This window comes from Eleutherodactylus coqui, chromosome 9 (assembly GCF_035609145.1).
Source record: "Eleutherodactylus coqui strain aEleCoq1 chromosome 9, aEleCoq1.hap1, whole genome shotgun sequence".
Lineage (NCBI taxonomy): Eukaryota > Metazoa > Chordata > Amphibia > Anura > Eleutherodactylidae > Eleutherodactylus > Eleutherodactylus coqui.
This window is the reverse complement of record NC_089845.1, coordinates 91,737,258-91,756,007: the sequence shown is the minus strand read 5'-3', so window position 1 is coordinate 91,756,007 and position 18,750 is coordinate 91,737,258. Positions and strand designations below refer to the sequence as shown.

Here is an 18,750-nt window from a genome sequence, read left to right as displayed (position 1 = left end):
GAGAGAAATCTCCTGCACTGCCCCGCCCCCCTGCTGGTGGCTCTGAGTGCGAGCCAGCTCTGCTGGCTCCTGTGCAGGAGCACAGGAGTGCAGGGATACAGGGATGAGTGTTGGGTATCATTTGCCCAACACTCATCCTGTGTAAATGGGCCTTTAGCAATAGCAATGCTAATTAAATTAAAGGGGTTGTCCCGCAAAATAAAGTAAAGTTATACACTTCTGTATGGCCACATACATTCACTTTGTAATATAGATCGTGCATTAAATATTGGCCATGCAGAAGTTATTTACTTACCTACAGGGGGTTCCCCCCCCCCCCTGTGCTGGCGTCCCCGTCTCCCTGGCGCCGACTGAATCCTTCTCCTGGCTCGATTAGACGCGCTTGCGCAGTCTGCCTCTTCTGTCCCCTTTGAAGGGGCCGCTCCAGCGTGCTCGCGCCGCACAGCTGGTCTGCGCATGCAACAAATAATTATTTGTTGTTGATTGGAATGAGATAAGAGTGTGGGAACTAGTTAAAAAATAAGAGCCACCCTAATATTATATGAAGAAAATGAATGCCCGTGTGAAGATTAGAATATTAGATTAACAGAGTTCCTCTCACCTGTGCTTGTTCTTGACTCTGACCATGAATTTTTATAGGTGCCAAAGGAGGCCACAAACTATCGATGAGACTGAAGAGTCCTGGAGCCCTGCAAATAATGACACACATTACCCATAATGATCGGACAACTTCGTTTACTGGATACATTATTGACACACATTACCCATAATGATCGGACAACTTCGTTTACTACATACATTAAAGAAAAATGTTCCATAAAATATGCGTCGGGAATAGGAATATAACTGAATGGATCATTAATATTTCATATTTGTATTGTATGTGACTGCAATATGTGTCCATGTGCACAGGATGATGAAAAGGGTCTCTCCCTATGTGATGAATCGTAGCCACGCTGATTTCTAATCACAAGTGCCGTCACTCACGGACTAAAAGGGTGGGTGGCAGAGCTAAATAGTTTTTATTTCCTGCTCTGATGCATTATGTGGCATCCATCCAGCCTGAGAATAGCCCTACTGCAATTTCCTCTAGCGGGAAGGCGTGCTGATATTCATTTTGGAATGAAAAGTGTTAAGCAGCCCTGCAGCCCATTATGTGCTGTCAGAAGGTTGTGTTATCATCCCAGCATGTGTGGAGGTTTCCTCATTTGGTGACACAATATGTAAATTAGCCATGTGCAAGGTGTTCCAGCTTGTGAAGCAGCCAGTGCTGAGGCGCTTACAATAATCCTCTCAAGTAGACGACCTCTCATACAAGACAAACTAGGGTTTAAAAAGGAAAAGGGTGTATGTATTATATATATACACACACACCCACACACAAAGACACATATATACACACACACACACACACAATATTATATATAAATATATATAGATAGATATATCTTGCTATTTGTATAGCGCCAACTTATTCCGCAGCTCTTTCAGGTAATTATTATTTATTACCCCACCACCAAGCTGGGTTCTCATCTTACCGACCTCGGAAGGATGGAAGGCTGAGTCAACCTTGAGCCGGCTACCTGAATCACACGGGGATTGAACTTGCAACCTTCAGGTCGTAGGCGAGAGCTTACACCTGCCCCACACGAGGCTCTAACACACACACACACACTAACACACACACACACTAACACACACACACACACACACACACACACACCTATCAGTGTTTCCCAACTCCAGTCCTCAGCACCCCCAACAGGTCATGTTTTCATGATATCCTATAGCCAGAACACCTATTGTCTGAGGTGCCGACAATAATTACACCACCTGTGAAATCCTGAAAACATGACCTGTTGGGGGACCCCGATATATATTCATGTGTTGTGTCAATTCTGCTGAGAACAAGGAGCAGAAGAGATACATTTTGGCAAGACTTCCTGCGTCTGAATTCAGTATGTGCATATATTGTCTTCTCACCAGATGACGGACTACGGCTCCATTTACACAGAGCGAGCGGCCGAACGATGACAGAGTTTGCTTGTTCAGCCTGTTTATGCAGGTAGGAAAATCTAGTAAATGTGAACAACTGAACGATCGCTATTAATTCACAACAATGTGCAAACAAGCAAAAGATTATTTTTATGTCTGCAGAAAACGATCAAACGAAAAGCGAACAGATTCTCATTCGTCGTTGACCGTGTTTACACTGAATGATTATCGTTCAAATTCGCACGATTCAACGATTTTTTTGAACGACAATCGTTCCTTGTAAAAGGTGCCTTAATGGCGTTCTACAAAGTCCATCTGCACACTGCCGGCTGCCCTACACCATAGTATGAAATCAGAGGAAAAGAAATCCAAAAATCCCTTATACAATGACAGCCTTCCCCATGGACACGGGTAATGCGTCTGAAGGCACTCTGATTTTCCCTATTTCTAGCTGAAAGGTTCGTTTATTATAAGCACATAAATGGAGCTTTATTTGCTAAAAACTAAGGCAACCTTTAGCTTCAGCTGGCAGTTACTGAACTATAAACGTGCGAAGCATAACGGTAGTTTTTTTTCTGCAGTGTGGAAAACATTTGTTACAATCTCATTAATAGTGATGAGTGAACTTTTGAAAAGTTCAGTTCAGTCTGAACCGAACTGGAAGTTCATCAAAACCCCTAAAACTGGTGAATAAACACTATCTAAGAGCCGTAAAAGCCCTGTATAACACACTGAGAATGTTACACAGGGCGTTTATGGCTCTTGGACTGTGTTATACACCAGTGTTGAGGACCATTGTTGAGTGAACCGAACCAGTAGAACCCTCTTTCAGGTAGAACTTTGCTAAAAGCTCGGTTCACGTTCACGCTTAAGTGAAATTTTTAGTAAAGTTCGACCTGAAACAGGGTTCTACTGGTTCAGTTCACTTAACAATAGTCATTAAAGGGGTTGTCATGTTGTAAACTATCAATGGCCGATCCTCAGGATAGGTCTACAATGGTAGATTGATGGGGGTCTGGCTTCTGGGACCCCCACTGATCAGCTGTTTTTCTGGGCTGGTGTGTTTGTGTGCTGAGCTGATTTCTGCAGGAAGCAGACAGCTCCGTTATTATTGCAGTGGCCAAATTTGGAATTGCAGGCCAAATTCTCATTGAAATGAAAGGTAACTTTGCCTGTAATACCAAGCCTTGCCACTACAAAAAGAATGGTACTGTCTGCTTCCTGCAAAAATCAGCTCAGTGCTCAAGCATTTCAGCCCAGAAAATAGGTGATTGGTATGGATCTCTAGCGATGCACCCTTCCCCTATCTATTGATGACCTATCCTGAGGATAGGCCATTGATGTTTTACAACTGGACAGCCCCTTTAACTTTTCTGTTACTACAATACATTGGCCTTTCCATCTCGAAAATCTGCAGTGTACCTATGAATATACTGTTAGATTGAGTATGTACTGATAGCTACTAGAGTGCATATAACATACCATACGGGTTTTCAACCCCAATGTGAGCAACCTTCCCCTGCTGCTCGATTCAAAGCATAGAGAGAAGACACAAAGGAATGACTACGGGGGTAACGTACACAAAAATGAGAGAAACAGAAGAAGGATATGAGAGTGCAGGAAGAATCAGTTTACATGTGTGTGCAGTTGTGTCACATGATGACTTGAAGTGTAATACAGTGTTAGGGCTTATTCAGACGACCGTATATCGGCTGGGTTTTCACGCCGAGCCGATATACGGTGTCCTTGCCTGCAGGGGGGGGGGGGCAGGATGAAAGAGCCAAGAGCAGGAACTGAGCTCCCGCCCCCTCTCCACCCCTTGCCACTATTTGCAATAGGAAGGGGCGGGATGGGGCAGAGCTAAGTGCCGCTGCTTAGCTCCGCCCCATCTCACCCCTCCCATTGCAAATAGTGGCAAGGGGCGGGAGCTCAGTTTCTGCTCCTGGCTCCTCCATCCTCCCCTCCCCCTTGCAGACAAGGACACCGTATATCGGCTCAGTGTGAAAACACATCCGATATACAGTTGTCTGAATAAGCAAGCCCTTAGCCAGTAAAGCAAAATGTGATTGTTCTCAGTAGGAGAAACCAAGTAATCTTGTAGATATGATACCTTTTAATGGCTAACAAAAATACATGATGTTATAGAGAGCTTTCCAACCTACTCAGGGTTCTTCCTCAGACATAATTGATGACTTGATGTACTGTACAAAATGGCCAACTATAGTTGCAGATTCCTGCCTTCAGTGCAAGTAGGGAGGACATCCCCAGACCACTATGCTGATCTAACAAGCAACATACTGTGCACACCAGGATAACAGGGACATATACATAGCTGCAAAGATATGCTAGAATTTATACATCCCCATGGAATCCATCAGATCCGCTGTACTTTGCATTGCACTAAGGAAACATTGAGCCTTTGAGAAATAATGTTCCCCTTCTTTAGAGTTCACCATCATATAAATTATTGTTTGTTTTTCAGGATAGCGTGTATTGGGATAATTTAATGTTAATTAAGAAGCTGCGCCGTGGAATGAAGCCAGAAAACATTTTAGAGGTTCTCTGTGTGCTGAAAGGAATGTTAAACTGTCATGAAAACATCGCCTTGGACATCAGCCAATACATAATATATACAAGAAAGCATTTGTCTCCCGCTTAGTTAACAGGTTTCAGTGTCATCAAATCTTAATATTATTAAAATCAGCACCTTTAAATGCTTTCTGATTCTACATTAACACTTCTGCAGTACTCTAATCCCTTCCCTTTCAGAATAAAACAATGATGTGGCATTGCCGGAAAGAAGAATTGACACGACAAAATGGGAATGATAGACTGTTTAAAGCACCCTCTTGTCACTTAGGCATATAACAATGCCAATATGGCCGGTCTCACACGACCGGATTTCGAATGCGGAATCAGTGATCGTCACCCGTATGGACGATCCGCATTATTCTGCACCTATTGAAAAAATAGAACATTTTCATTTCCGAGAATTATTCTGCTAACCTTATATGTGTATATTGGACGGCAACCAATATAGAGGAATTGGGGTGCTGCTACACGGGCTGACTGTTGAGCGCAGAAACACCCAATGTTCATCCCAGCGATGATCACTACTGTGCTTTTACATGGGAGCGATCATTATTCAGTGAATGGAGGTGGAGCAGGACAGAGATCATTTCGGTCCACCCACCTCCATTCTCAGTGAACAGGTAGTCGTTCATAGATGAATGACTGCCTGTTTACACAGGCCAATTGTTGTTTGTTTTTATACCCGCACGATACAAACTAATTATTGTTCGCTGTTCAGATTGTGTAGGCTTCTACATTGAACGATTACCATTCAGATTCCCGCCATCCAGTGAGAATCTGAATAATCATTCAATGTAAAAGGTCCTCCTGCTGTCTATCTTACATTCCTCCAAGCCCTTTTTCCTTCCTTTAACCCCTTAGTGACCAAGCCTGTTTGTGCCTTAATGACCAGGCCAAATTTTGCAAATCTGACACGTGTCACTTTAGCATGGAAAAACACCAGTAAGGTTTTGCATATCCAAGCGATTCTGACATTGTTTTTTCGCCACATGTTGTACTTCATTTAGGTGGAAAAAAAAGGCCGATAGAATGTGTTTATTTATTAAAAGCGCCAAAATTGGGAAAATTTTAAAAAAACCGTCATTTTTTCACATTTCCAACTGCAATATCTCAAATATGTGCAAACATAATATAGAAATTTTTGCTAAGATTTATATTTCCATCTGCTTACTTTATTTTGGGCGCACATTGGAAAAACTTTCGTTTTTTTTAACCATTTAGGAGACATACAAATGTAACATTACTTTTCAGAATTTTGAGGAACACTTTGTTTTCCTACACCAAGCCAAGATTGGAAAGGCTCATAGGAGTCAAAATGATAGATACCCCCACAAGTGACCCCATTTTAAAAACTACACCCTTTAACGTATTCACTGAGGGGTGTCATGAGTATTTTAACCCCACAGTTTTTTTTCAGGAGTCAATGCAATTTAGAAGAGAAAAACAAAAATTTCATATTTTTGCAAATATGTCATTTTAAAGACAGGACTTTTTTCTATAGTACATATGAAAATTAGGATTTGCACCCCAGAATGGATACCCCTGTTTGTCCCGTGCTCAGAAACATACCCATTGTGGCCCTAATCTTACATCTGGATGCACAATGGGGCCCAAAATGAAAGGAGCAACCGGTGGCTTTCGGAACAGAAATTTTGCTTGAAGGAGATTTAGGCCCTATTGCACACTTGTAGAGCCATTGAGTGACTAAAACGATGGAGAACCCCCACAAGTGACCCCATTTTGAAAAGTAGACCCCTTAACGAATTTATCTAGGGGTACGATGACTTTTTTGACTTCACAGTTTTTAAATGAATCTAAGCCAAGCCGAAGGAAAAAAATTACGATTTTCATTTTTTTTGTAATTCTGTCATTTCAAAAGCAGTTTTTTTTGTACCGCACATATATGAATGAAGACTTGCACCCCAAAATGGGTACCCCTGTTTGTCCTGTGCTCAGAAACATACCCATTGTGGCCCTAGTATTACGTCTATATGCACAATGGGGCCCAAAATGAAAGGAGCAACCGGTGGCTTTCGGAACAGAAATTTTGCTTGAAGGAGATTTAGTCCCCATTGCCCACTTGTAGAGCCATTGAGTGACCAAAACGATGGAGAACCCCCACAAGTGACCCCATTTTGAAAAGTAGACCTAGCCCTAGCCCTAACGAATTTATCTAGGGGTATGATGACTTTTTTGACTTCACAGTTTTTGAATGAATCTAAGCCAAACAGAAGGAAAAAATTATGATTTTCATTTTTTTGGCAATTGTGTCAATTTAAAAACTGTTTTTTTGGACAGTGTACATAGGAATGAAGACGTTCACCCCAAAATGGATACCCCTGTTTGTCCCGTGTTCAGAAACATACCCATTGTGGCCCTAATCTACTTACAGGACACATGGCTAGGCCCATAATGGAGGGAATGCCCGCTGGATTTCTGGGCAGAACTGAATAAATTCCAGGCCCCATTGCCCACTTATACAGAAAAAAAAATTGACTTCCTAAAAATAATCCCTCCCCCCCGCAATCCCCATTTTTTTGGCATTCCCTAAATATTAGATAAAGGTAATAATATAAACTGCGTTTTATGTCCGAAGACAGGGGTAATTACAGAGGCTGCTTGGGATGGGCACATGGGGCAAGAAAACTGGGTATCCCCCCCCTCCTCTCATGTTTTTTGGGGGGTATTTCGTAACCTTAGCGGCGGGTAAGGGGTGTAAAAAGTGGCGCTCTGTGAGGCTTTGTAATTTTGCTGCGGTGCGGCGGTCACACAGAGAAGGCGCTCAACAAGCTGCTCCTGGAACTGCAGGAAGGCGAGCGTTCCCGGGGCTTCTTGTAAATTACGGATTACAGGTAGCGGTCTGAATAACGCCGGGCTCACGTAGCCGTAGGCGGAATCTGCTTGCGGAGGCGCGCAGCGGATTCCAGCTGTGAGCCTGGCTGTGACCCTGCGTACGGCCGCGTAATGTACTGCGCATAACTGCCTACTCACACAGGCGGTTTTTTGTTTATATTTCCCATGCCATCGCTTAGAGATGACCCGGGTACCCGCAGCCCGTACACAATGTGTTTGCATATGGGCTGCTGGTATATCCGCGGTCATAGAGCACAATGGGCTCTAGGTCGCGGATATCCGCGGTAAAATATAGCATGCCGTGTTCCGTTTCTGCGAGTGGATTACGTAATTCTGACCAGCTAATTGGGGGGGAATTGTGTAATCCAATGCATGCAATTGATCCGTGGATTACCGCTGATCAAGCGCATGCAGAACCCGTAATTCCTCTGCGGTCATGCGTGACCGGCCTAATGTTAGTTCGCTACTTTATCACGTGACCGGGGACTGCTCAGCGAGGCCGCCGGTCACTGCTCCAAGCATCAAGCGACCGTTGGTCGCTGGGAGCAAGGAGATTTAAAATTTCCTGGGCTCCCCGGCTCCTGCGAATGTGTCCGGCATTTTGCCGGCTGACACATACCCAGTAGCTGGCAGGATCCATGGAGGATAATCGCATCTGGATTCAAATGCGGAAGCCTCCGAGAAGATGGTTCATCTCCCCCCACAGATCGCATCGGTGAGGGGAGATGAAACTGCCCCTTTTTAAAGAACTTTTACGTGATTGCCATTATGCATTGGATAACGGCGATCACGTGACCAGTAACCGCATACCGCGGCTCCCCGTGACATCTCCAGGCTCTTGGCTACCTTTGGTAGCCAGCAGCAGGGAGATTTTACATTTCTTGGGCAATCTTTCACTTTCGCGCATGCGTCCGCCATCATGCTGACGGGCGCATGCGCCGAAGCTGGGGTAAGGTCCACGGATCAGCATCCCACCAGGGAACAAATCCGGGACCTTGGGTACGTAATTTCATCCCCCCTTACGGATACGATCCGTAAAGGGAGATGAAACTTTAACTTTTTAAACTTTTTTTAACTTAACTTTTTTTTTTTTTTTCTTTTTTACTTTTTAACTTTATATGATCACTGTTATCCGATGGATAACGGTGATCATATGACTGGAAACCGCATACAGCGGTCCCCAGTCATATCTCCCTGCACTCGGCTATCTGTGACAGCCGGGTGCAGGGAGATTTTGAATTTGCCGGGCTCGCCGGCTTCTGCGCATGCGCGCCAGATCGGCACATCGCAGAAGCCAGCGGGGGGTCCCGACACCGGCCGGAGGACATCGGTGGACCTGAGGTGAGTATTTTCACCTTCCCTCATGGATCCGATCCATGAGGGGAGGTGAAACTGACTTTTTTTTTTACACTTTTTTTCACTTTTCCGAGATCGCCGTTATCCATTGTATAACGGCGATCGCGGTACCTGGGACCGCTCAACGCGGTCCCCGCTGACATCTCCTGCCTCCCGGCTACCTACAGGAGCCGGGAGCCAGGAGATTTAAAATTTCCCGCTCCGCCGGGCCTTCTGCGCATGCGGCTGACGTAATGCCGCCTGGCGCGCATGCGCAGAAGGACGGCTACGGGGCCCGAAGCATCGGGACAGCGGGGAGCCGTGCCGCGGACCTCGGTGAGTAATTTCAGCTGCTCCGATGGATCCAATATATCAGAGCAGCTGAATCTTTAACTTTTATTGCAGTCTTATTTACTTTTTTGCGATCGGCGCTATCCATTGCATAGCGCCGATCGCAATGCCGGGGGGGGGGGGGGGGGTCCGAACAGCCCGGGATGACAGCTCCATGCTGTTGGCTATCTGCGTCCACAGCCCACGGGGCTTTATTCTCTGCAGGACACATGTTTTTACGTCCTCAGAGAATAAAGCCCACTTCGGGAGGACGTAAAAACACTATGGGCTGGTCGTTAAGGGGTTAATCTAAATAAAATAAAAAAATTAATGGATAACACTACTGTGCATAAATGAAAAATCCGTCTTAAAAGGTTATAAAGTAATACTGACTTCCCACGTGTGATTCTCTGCAAGACCTTTATTCCCAAGAAACAGCAGGGTTTGCCTTCCAAAGCCCGGCAGTGTTCCTCCATGTCATCAGCAGGCGTGCCTACACATTGTACTTGGAGCTCACTAAATATTCCATATGCATCTTGAATGAGAAGACCCATCCTGCAAAACAAGTTACAGTTATCAGAAACTGATACAAAGAGAAGAGAAAAGTACTAAAATGTAAGAAATATCATGTAACCGAGGAGCCACGAGGGAATATTCAGCACTGGGGACAGATACTCTATAACATGACAGCATAGTACACTGACCGATTTGCTGTTTACAACCATGGATTTGGGATTTGGGAATTCCAGTAAGAGGAAATTCCAAGGAAGAGCAGGTCAGAATAACACTGTTCACACTTCATTCCATGGAGAGGTTTGGTGGATATACCCGAACAGCTCCCAGCAAATACACTGAACATATAAGCCCTAGGCACCCAACATATGCTCAAAGAGTGTCCTTTAGGCATATGATTTTCACCGCATAGGAAAGATACTGATGGATACAGTAGAAAATTGTTTATGGCCCGGTATATGCGTTTTGCTTCTTCACAATGGCAAAGTTTGACCATATAGTGGCCTCCCAAGAAAAAAGTGTGAACACAGGATATGTGGCATAACAGCGCCATAAAAACAATGGCCAGCAGACGAAAGAATATATCTACAGTAGCATACCCCTCTTCTGCATACAGCTCTGAGCTGCAGCACGGGAGTATAAATAACCAGCTCCAAGCAAGCTCCACCATGTATACATTACTTGACACAAGAATGTTGTGAAAAATAAGCAGATGTTTCCATAAAGGCTTATCCTCCAAACTGTAATGTTACGGCTTTGCTGAAAATATGCATGCAAAATGTTGTTTAATTTCCATCAGATGTGACTATCTGCTGTATTAAGTACACTTAACCCCTTAGTGACCAAGCCTGTTTGTGCCTTAATGACCAGGCCAAATTTTGGAAATCTGACATGTGTCACTTTAACATGGAATAACTCTGTAAAGGTTTTGCATATCCAACTGATTCTGACATTGTTTTTTCACCACATGCTGTACTTCATTTAGGTAGTAAAAAGAGACTGATAGAATTTGTGTATATTTATTAAAAGCACCAAAATTGGAAAGGTTTTTTTAAAAATTCACATTCAAATTTTTTTCACATTTTCAATTTGAAGGCGTTTTAGGCCCCATTGCACACTTATAGAGCCCTTGATCCGCCAAAACAAAAGAAAACCCACACAAATGACCCCATTTTGAAAACTAGTCCCCTTAACGAATTTATCTAGGAGTGTACTGTGTATTTTGACCCCACAGTTTTTGAATAAATCTAATGAAAGCAGAAGGAAAACATTATGATTTTCATTTTTTTGGCAATTGTGTCATTTTAAAAACAATTCTTTTTTGTGAAAGAAACATTTAGGAATGAAGACTTGCCAGGAGCAAGGAGATTTAAAATTTCGCGGACCCTCCCTAGCTTCTGTGTGTGCGTTCACCATATTGGCCATGGGCCTTGGCGCCAAAGCTGGGGAAAGGCTTGGTGATAAGGATTCGGTCAGGGGACATCACCGGAGGCCTTAGGTAAGTAGTTTCACCCCCCCTCACGGATTGGATCAGTGACGGGCAGTGAAACAAACTTTTTTAACTTTTACGTGATCCCACTATCCATTGGATAGCGGTGATCACGTGACCAAGCACTGCGTACTGCGCACCCCCCCCCCTCCCTCCTTTATGAAATCTCAAGGCTCTCGGCTATTTTTGGTAGCCAGGAGTGGGGTTTTTTTTAATTACCCCCGACAACCCACAGCTTTTGCGCATGCATCCGCCATTTTGGCAAAGGGTGCATGTGGAGAAGCCAGGGTAAGGTCCTCGGATAAATCTGGGGGTCTTAGGTACGTAATTTCGTCTCCCCTCATGGATATGATTTTTTTTTTTACTTTTACATGATTGCTGTTATCCATTGAATAACAGCAATCATGTGACCAGGAACCACATACAGAGGCTCCTGGTGACAGCTCTGTGCTCTTGGCTACTCATATTAGCTGGGAGCGCATGATGCATCTGCGCATGTGCGCCATACCAGTGTGAGGTCCTGGAGGACCTGAACACCGCGAAGGACGTGGGTGAGTATCCTCAGGTCCCCTTACAGATCCGATCCATAAGGGGAGCTGAAACGAACTTTATATTGACTTTAATGCGATCGTCGGTATGTGGTGGATAGCGGTGATTGCGTGACTGGGGGGAGAGGGGCTTCCTGCAGCCCCCCATAACAGCTCCAGGATGTCGGCTACCTCCGGTAGCCATCAGCATGGAGCTGTCGCGTCCAGAGCCTGCAAGGCTTTAATCCTCAGAGGAAGCATGTTTTTACGGCCTAGGGGATTAAAGCCCAGCAAAGCAAGACATAAAAAGTCTATGAAGTGGTCACTAAGAGGTTAAATAGTAAAATTGTAAATATCTCAACGTACTGTTTAATCTGCCTTTATCCCTTTAATTTTAGCGAGGTTCTTTGCTAACTATAACATTTTTCATTGAAATTGATTTTTCAGTCTTTTGTCAAAAAAAGATGCTGCTTTTTCTAACAGTACATTAGAGTTCAGAGCACTTTTTGTTCCCTAACTGTAGTGTATCAAGAGCTCATTCACACCAGCGTTCATCCCGCGTTCAGGCTTTCTGTCTCTGTTCTCGTTTTGGTGCACAAAGATGGAATTAAAATGAAATTAAACAGTTCAGTTTTTTTCCAGCATTGATTTCAAAGGGCTTTTCAGAAAATAAAAAAACAAACTGCAAGCTTTCTGTTTGCTGCTGCTCCAGTAGGTTTTCATTCCATAGACTGCTTTCTGTTAAAAACGAAAACCTGGTGGAAACAGAACCAAACGTAAAGTATTCCGTTTGCTTTTCAGTTTTTGTTGTTTTTTAAACCATTGAAATCAATGCTGGCAAAACTCAACTTGTAAATTCCATTTAACTCCGTCTGTTTGTTCTAAAAACGGAACAGAGAGAAGGAAAACGTGAGAGCAGGCTGATTGGGTGAGCGAACGCTAAACCTGTTTTTGATGCATTTTTCTGCAATAGTTGTTTTTCAAAAGCACTATTATAATTGAATGGTACTGTTTGAACCAGGTTAAAACTACAGGTGCTTACATAGTAAACTGAAGAGGGTGATCATTCAGCCCCATAAAATCTGCATCGGCCTATGGGAAGGCCCTTTAATAATTCCATAGTACCAAAGCCTGTTTGCACCTTAATGACCAACTCATTTTTTTATCGTTGCGTTCCTAGAGCTCTAACGTTATCCTTTTTTGGTCAACATCGCTATGAGGGTTTGTTTTGTGCAGCATAAGTTGTACTTTTTAATGGCATCATTTTGGGTTACATATAAATGTATTGTATAGCTTTTATTTTTTTTAAAGTAGATTGGGCAAAAAAATTCCACCCTTGTTTTTTGGATTTCATTTTTACGGTGTTCAACCTGCGGAGTAAATAACGTGATACGGTTTTTGCGAGTCCGCGTGATTCCAGCAATACCAAGTTTATATAGTTTGTACACTTGCTTGTGTTGCAGCATTCCAAGAGCCATAGTATTTTTAGATTGACGGAGCCCAACAACAAAAAATGACATTTAATGGACACCGGTGTCTGATGGAAGTACAGCCCCTACCCCCACCCCAGTGAAGAATCAACAGGAAGGAGAGCAAAGATGCTGATATTAGTTTTGATCAAGGAGCTTGTTATTCATTTTATATTTCTCTATTATATCGAACCATATCTTTGGATTTCGGATCCTCCCCGATGCTCTCGCAGGTTGTGGATACTTCAGGTCTCCAAAGTGCTCTCTCCATTTGGCTTACGGGGCCTAAAGGTGTGCCAGCTGGCCTCCCTTAGGTCCAACTGTTTACACCAGGTGAGTCCCTTTCCATTTTTTTACCTAATACATATTTGTAAAAGGATCCACTTTCCTGTAATTATTGAATAGAATTGGTTTTCTGTCCAGGTTTTAAATGGAGATCAGCGACAGAGCTCTGATGTGAACATAGCCTTATCAGTAATTTAATATGGGATGGTTCTTGTAAGTGATAATTCTCTAATATGCATATAGAAATCACTCTAAGGTTGTCTTTACATGGCCGATAGCAATTCGTGTCCTACATTCTCAGGCGTGACTCACATCTCACAGAACATGGACACCGCGTCCGAGACTCGCCCAAAAATAGGAAATGCTGCGACTTTTCCATCTTGCAGCATCACTACAAGAGAAACATCGCCCATGTAAATAGACCCATTGCAAGAATATCAGCCATGTGAATACGGCCCAAGTAAAATGAATCTGAAAGACAGCTGGGATTTCAAATGACCCATCACTGGCCAGCAAATTCATGGTCATGATGATATACCATTTGCGGACTATATTCTATTTAGGATGCAGTAGACACTGGATATGATAAAGCAGCCTGGATCTGATCACACAGAAGCTCCCGGACATATTAGGCTCGTCACCACTTGTATCTTCATCTCCTTCAGACAGCGCTGCGCTCCAGAAGACATGAAAGGGGATAATGACGCACAAAATGCCTAACTTTTCAGTGCAGTGCAGAATATGTTGCCACTATATAAACAACAGGAAATAAGTTAATAGTAAACCAGAGTTCTTGTAAAAGTTGGATATTAACCTGTGGCAAACTGTAAGGAGAATGCAGCAGGGCTTCTACAGACCAGAAATTACACATCTGGAAACAGTAGCTCTTCTAAATAATCACTGTCATTACTAAATGTGCAAAGCCACCAAAAATATATACGAGTCTCCTTATGTGCAGAAAACTGATGTGAAATGCATTTTTTTTAAAGAGAAAACACAAAATCAACTTTTTTTTTAACATGCATTTCCGGAATGTAAAGAAATATTGCCTTCAAACTATGCGAAACACTAAAAACTACTCCGAAAACTGAACCCTACCAAAAAGTAACGTAAATGTAAAGAAAGATAGTAACATAGTTTGTAAGGTTGTAAAAAATACAAAACATACATCCGTCCATTGAGGTTAGGATAGAACATCCATATTAGATTGCATCAATATTAGATCGCACTCTCTCGCATGTGTTCCCCTCATACCCCATCCCTAACTTTCCCCATAACCGCCTTTTTTTTTATTGCTACATTTCTCTATCTTCTATATCTTTACTCGTACACAGACAGGCCATTGCTGAAAATATTAGTGTTCAATATCAATAAGCGCTATACAGAGTTGGCACAAGACAATGGACACTGCTTCGACGCTAGTATTTTATGCAGCAGAGGTCTCCTTCTATGGTGCCAACTCAAAGCAGCTCAGATAAGGGACTATCACTTAATCACTCTGGTTTATCTGAGGTGCTGAGAGCACCCCTGTATGCTACATACATAAATGTTGGATTACTACTGCCGGTATCATTTTGAACACAGTATATAGTATACACATGCAGTGATATACTAATTAGTGTTTATTGTTCTACCTCATCATATGGTCCTGCGAGACCTCTTTGACAGGGATTTTTAATTTGCAAAAAACAGTTAAAAAGTTAATAAAACAGTTTAAACATAACAAAACACTTGTAATAGTGTAAAAGTTTGAATAATGCTCATATGATCTTAAGAGGTTTTTTGATCGCCACAGAGTTAGGCCGCCTGCAGACGGGCGAGTCAGATCCGGTGGCGAGAATTCTCGCCGCGGGACCCGACCCCAGCGCCTGCAGGGACGAGCACGTACTCACCAGCGCTTGGCGGCCCCGGCTCTTTCATGTGCCGGCTGCCGGGCAGCCGGCGCATGCACAGACCGGAGCCGGGTGAGTGACGTTTCTGTGCGAGCCCTGCACAGAAATAGGACTTGCCGCAGTTTGTTTGCCGCGCGACATTTCGCGCAGCAAACCGCGGCCGTCTGCATAGGAGTGCGTATTGTAATGCACTCTTATGCAGGCTTTCAGTGGCGGAAATCCCGCGGAAAATCCCGCCGCGGGATTTCCGCCCGTGTGCAGGCGGCCTAATACATTCCCCTAATCGGTCTTGTTTTGATGTTGCAGACACAGGCAGCATAGATGTTTAGGCAACAGTATGTAGAGGTCAACATTTGATACACTACAACTGTATGAGTTTGTTAATAAATAACTACAAATCAAAGTTGGCCGAATGACCACGGACGGATTATCGCTGCGGAATTCGCAGCTAGACACCCATTGCGAATTCTGCAGCAATGTCCGTCCATAGACATGCCACGTTAAACAATTCTCCCCTGCCCATGAGTGGAAATCAACTACGATTTTCAGCTCGCAGGGGAGAATCGCAGAATGTTCTAATTTGTGCGTAAAATCGCACAGACTGCTTCCATTGCAGTCATTGGAAGCCGACTGTCTCACGATACTTCTGCTGTGAGCTGGGAAATCGTGTTATCCGCTGCACTGTGCATGCGGGCCGGCTGAGACGCTTGTGGTGGATCCGGAGAGGTAATTATAGGGCGTCTGGGGTGCGCCGGGTCTGATTCCTTCGCAGTTGGAATCCGAACCAGCTGTAGGCCTGAATGGTGTGTAAATGCTATGTTAGCAACTGTCCTCTCCAAAAGGGAAATTAAGATCACTGATGGATCTGATTTCCTGTTTGCCAACCGAACTTGATCAAGCTTCTGATACAGATATTCCTATACATCGACCAAATTGAAGACTTCTATAATGCATAAATGGCATTACAGAAAATTCTTAAATGGACCTGAATGTGTTTTAGAAACTATGCATTTGTGATTCTGACTAAGTGTATGGCCAGCTTAAGGCAGCAATGGCTTATCAGAACACAAGTGGCTGACCAGACTATGTGTACATACAGACAATCGATAACATGTCTACTCCTACTCTGACGCTTCTGGTACTGCTGGAGATATTCTACGGAATAGGCTGAGCAACATCCTGTCTACCTATTAAAATCCAATGCATTCTGCATAAATGCAAATATACAATGCGGTAACAGTAACTGCACAAGCGCTGACATCACCTCTAAGGTCATTAGCGCTCGTGTGGGGTGTTTACACATGCACAGAACAACCCTGGATTCTGGGGTTCTCGCTCAGCGCTTCACCTTCTATGTAAAGCACCAAGCGAGGAGCGTTTACACGCAACGACCAGCCCGCGATCTAGCAATGCTTTTTATGCCGACTGAAAGTAAACAATGTTTTTGCACTTACACGAGACAATTATTGCTGAATTTCGTTCGTTTGAATGAATTTTGAGCGATAATGGTCCCGTGTAAATGGCCCTAAGGGCTGAAAAAAAGACATATGTCCACTCAGCTCAACCTATTTCTTGCAATGTTGATCCAGACAAAGGCAAAAAAAAAATAAAGAATGAGGTAGAAGCCAATTAGCCTCATTGTAAGGAAAAAAATTCCTTATTGACTGCAAATCGGGCAGAAGGAATAAACCCTTCTGAGGTAATCAGTGGCTATAACATATATTGTTGCACTTAAGAAGGGCGTTCAGGCCCCTCTTGAACTCTCTTAGTGAGTTCGGCATCACCACGTCCTCAGGCAGAGTGTTCCATAGTCTCACTGCTCTTACAGTAAAATTAAAACTTTCTATGTAGGTGTGCTGGTATAAGAAAACCCCAAACCTCTCTTCTAGGTAATATCAAGCCTATAATTCACAGCACGCTTTAGATAATCTTAGGATGTGTGGACATCCAAATGGATGCAGTTTACATTGTGACCCACACAAGAAGTGTAGTTAAACATGCTCCCCAAATGATACCCTACACAACTTTTTTGCAGACTGGGAGCAGCATTTAAACTGTTAAATGACAGTCTGCAACCTTTACCCCTTATGCTGGCCACATCCAGTACCTTAGATAAATGTTTGTCTACTCCACTTACCATCAGGTGGAAACAAGGATTTGGCATTTTTTACTCCTTATGTCTAATTCTGTATTTCCCGGGGTATAACCACTGCTATTGGTGTCTGGCATTGGCTTTAAAGCCCGTTTAAACAGACAGATTATAGTTCAAAAAATCATTTAAGTAATCGAAAATTCACGATAATCATTCAAAGTAAATACAGACAATGATCCAACGCCGAATGATAAATCGTTCACTTTTCATTCATTTTATGCAAGCATAAAAATCACCGTTGGCTTATTCACTAATCGTTTGGATTAAAAACCGATCGGTCGGTCGCTCATTTACGTATACAGTGAATGTGAACGACTGAACGATTTCTCATTGGAATGAGCCAATTATGCATTTGCCTGCATAAACAGGCTGAACGAGCGAACAAGTGAACGCTGACATTTGGCTAGTCAAATGATATATCCCCATTTTAAGAACTACAGAGCTAAAGAGGCCCACAAAGACAAAGGAATGCTGCTCCTTGGTATGTTCATACGGGCTTATGTATGTCAGATCCATGTTCAATTTTTCTGGCTGAGCCTCGCAGTTCTGCTGAGCATTTTCACACAGATCTCCACGTGGATTTAGCCCCAATCAATGCGGCAAATCAGTGTGCAGTCACCTGCATCAAGAATTGACACATCAGTTATTTTTTCTGCAATGCGGATATCTGAATGCATGTGGAAAAATACACACCATATTAAATATGGCCTAATGCCCACAGACGGATTTCTGCCACGTTTCACGCGGCGGAAATCTGCTGCGTTATTCCGCAGCCATCAGGTTCTATTGAACCTAATATCTTTTTGCTTGCAATATTCATGCTGCGGAATTCTAACATGGAATTCAGCAGCGTGAAAGAATTTGCAGCATGTTCTATTTGCTGCAGAAAAACGCACGGCCGGCTTCCATTGTAGTCAATGGAAGCGGTCCGTCATGCGATACTTCCGCTGTGAGCACAGCGGAAGTATCGCGTTATTACGAGTCACCACCGGCGCGTCATGTGCTGCACTGCGCATGCGAGACGGCTTGCTGGATGGGACTCTCGTGGCGGATACGGAGAGGCGAGTATGCGGTCTTTGTGGGGCACCGGGTAGGACTTTGCTGCGATATTACACTGGCGGAGTCTGACACGACCGCGGGCAGGAGGCCTATGGTGTAGATTTTCAAAGCATTCAATACAATGCTAAAATAGCACTAAAATAGACAAATTTCACAACTGATTTGGACACAGAATCCTGTGTCCAAATCAGTTGTGAAATTTGTCTATTTTAGTGCTATTTTAGCATTATATTGAATGCTATGAAAATCTACAGCATAG

At 43.5% G+C, this 18,750-nt stretch overlaps 1 protein-coding gene across 1 annotated transcript in view; it reads right to left on the bottom strand.

The window, feature by feature from the left end:
• The window catches only part of SPIDR (scaffold protein involved in DNA repair), a 331,433-nt gene that overhangs the window by 41,109 nt on the left and 271,574 nt on the right, over positions 1-18,750 (bottom strand). Inside the window, exons 11-12 of the mRNA XM_066578067.1 lie at positions 9,499-9,660; positions 602-689 (exon numbers count right to left, since the gene is read on the bottom strand). Coding sequence (XP_066434164.1) covers positions 602-689; positions 9,499-9,660 — 250 coding nt within the window. The remainder of the gene's footprint in view (positions 1-601; positions 690-9,498; positions 9,661-18,750) is intronic.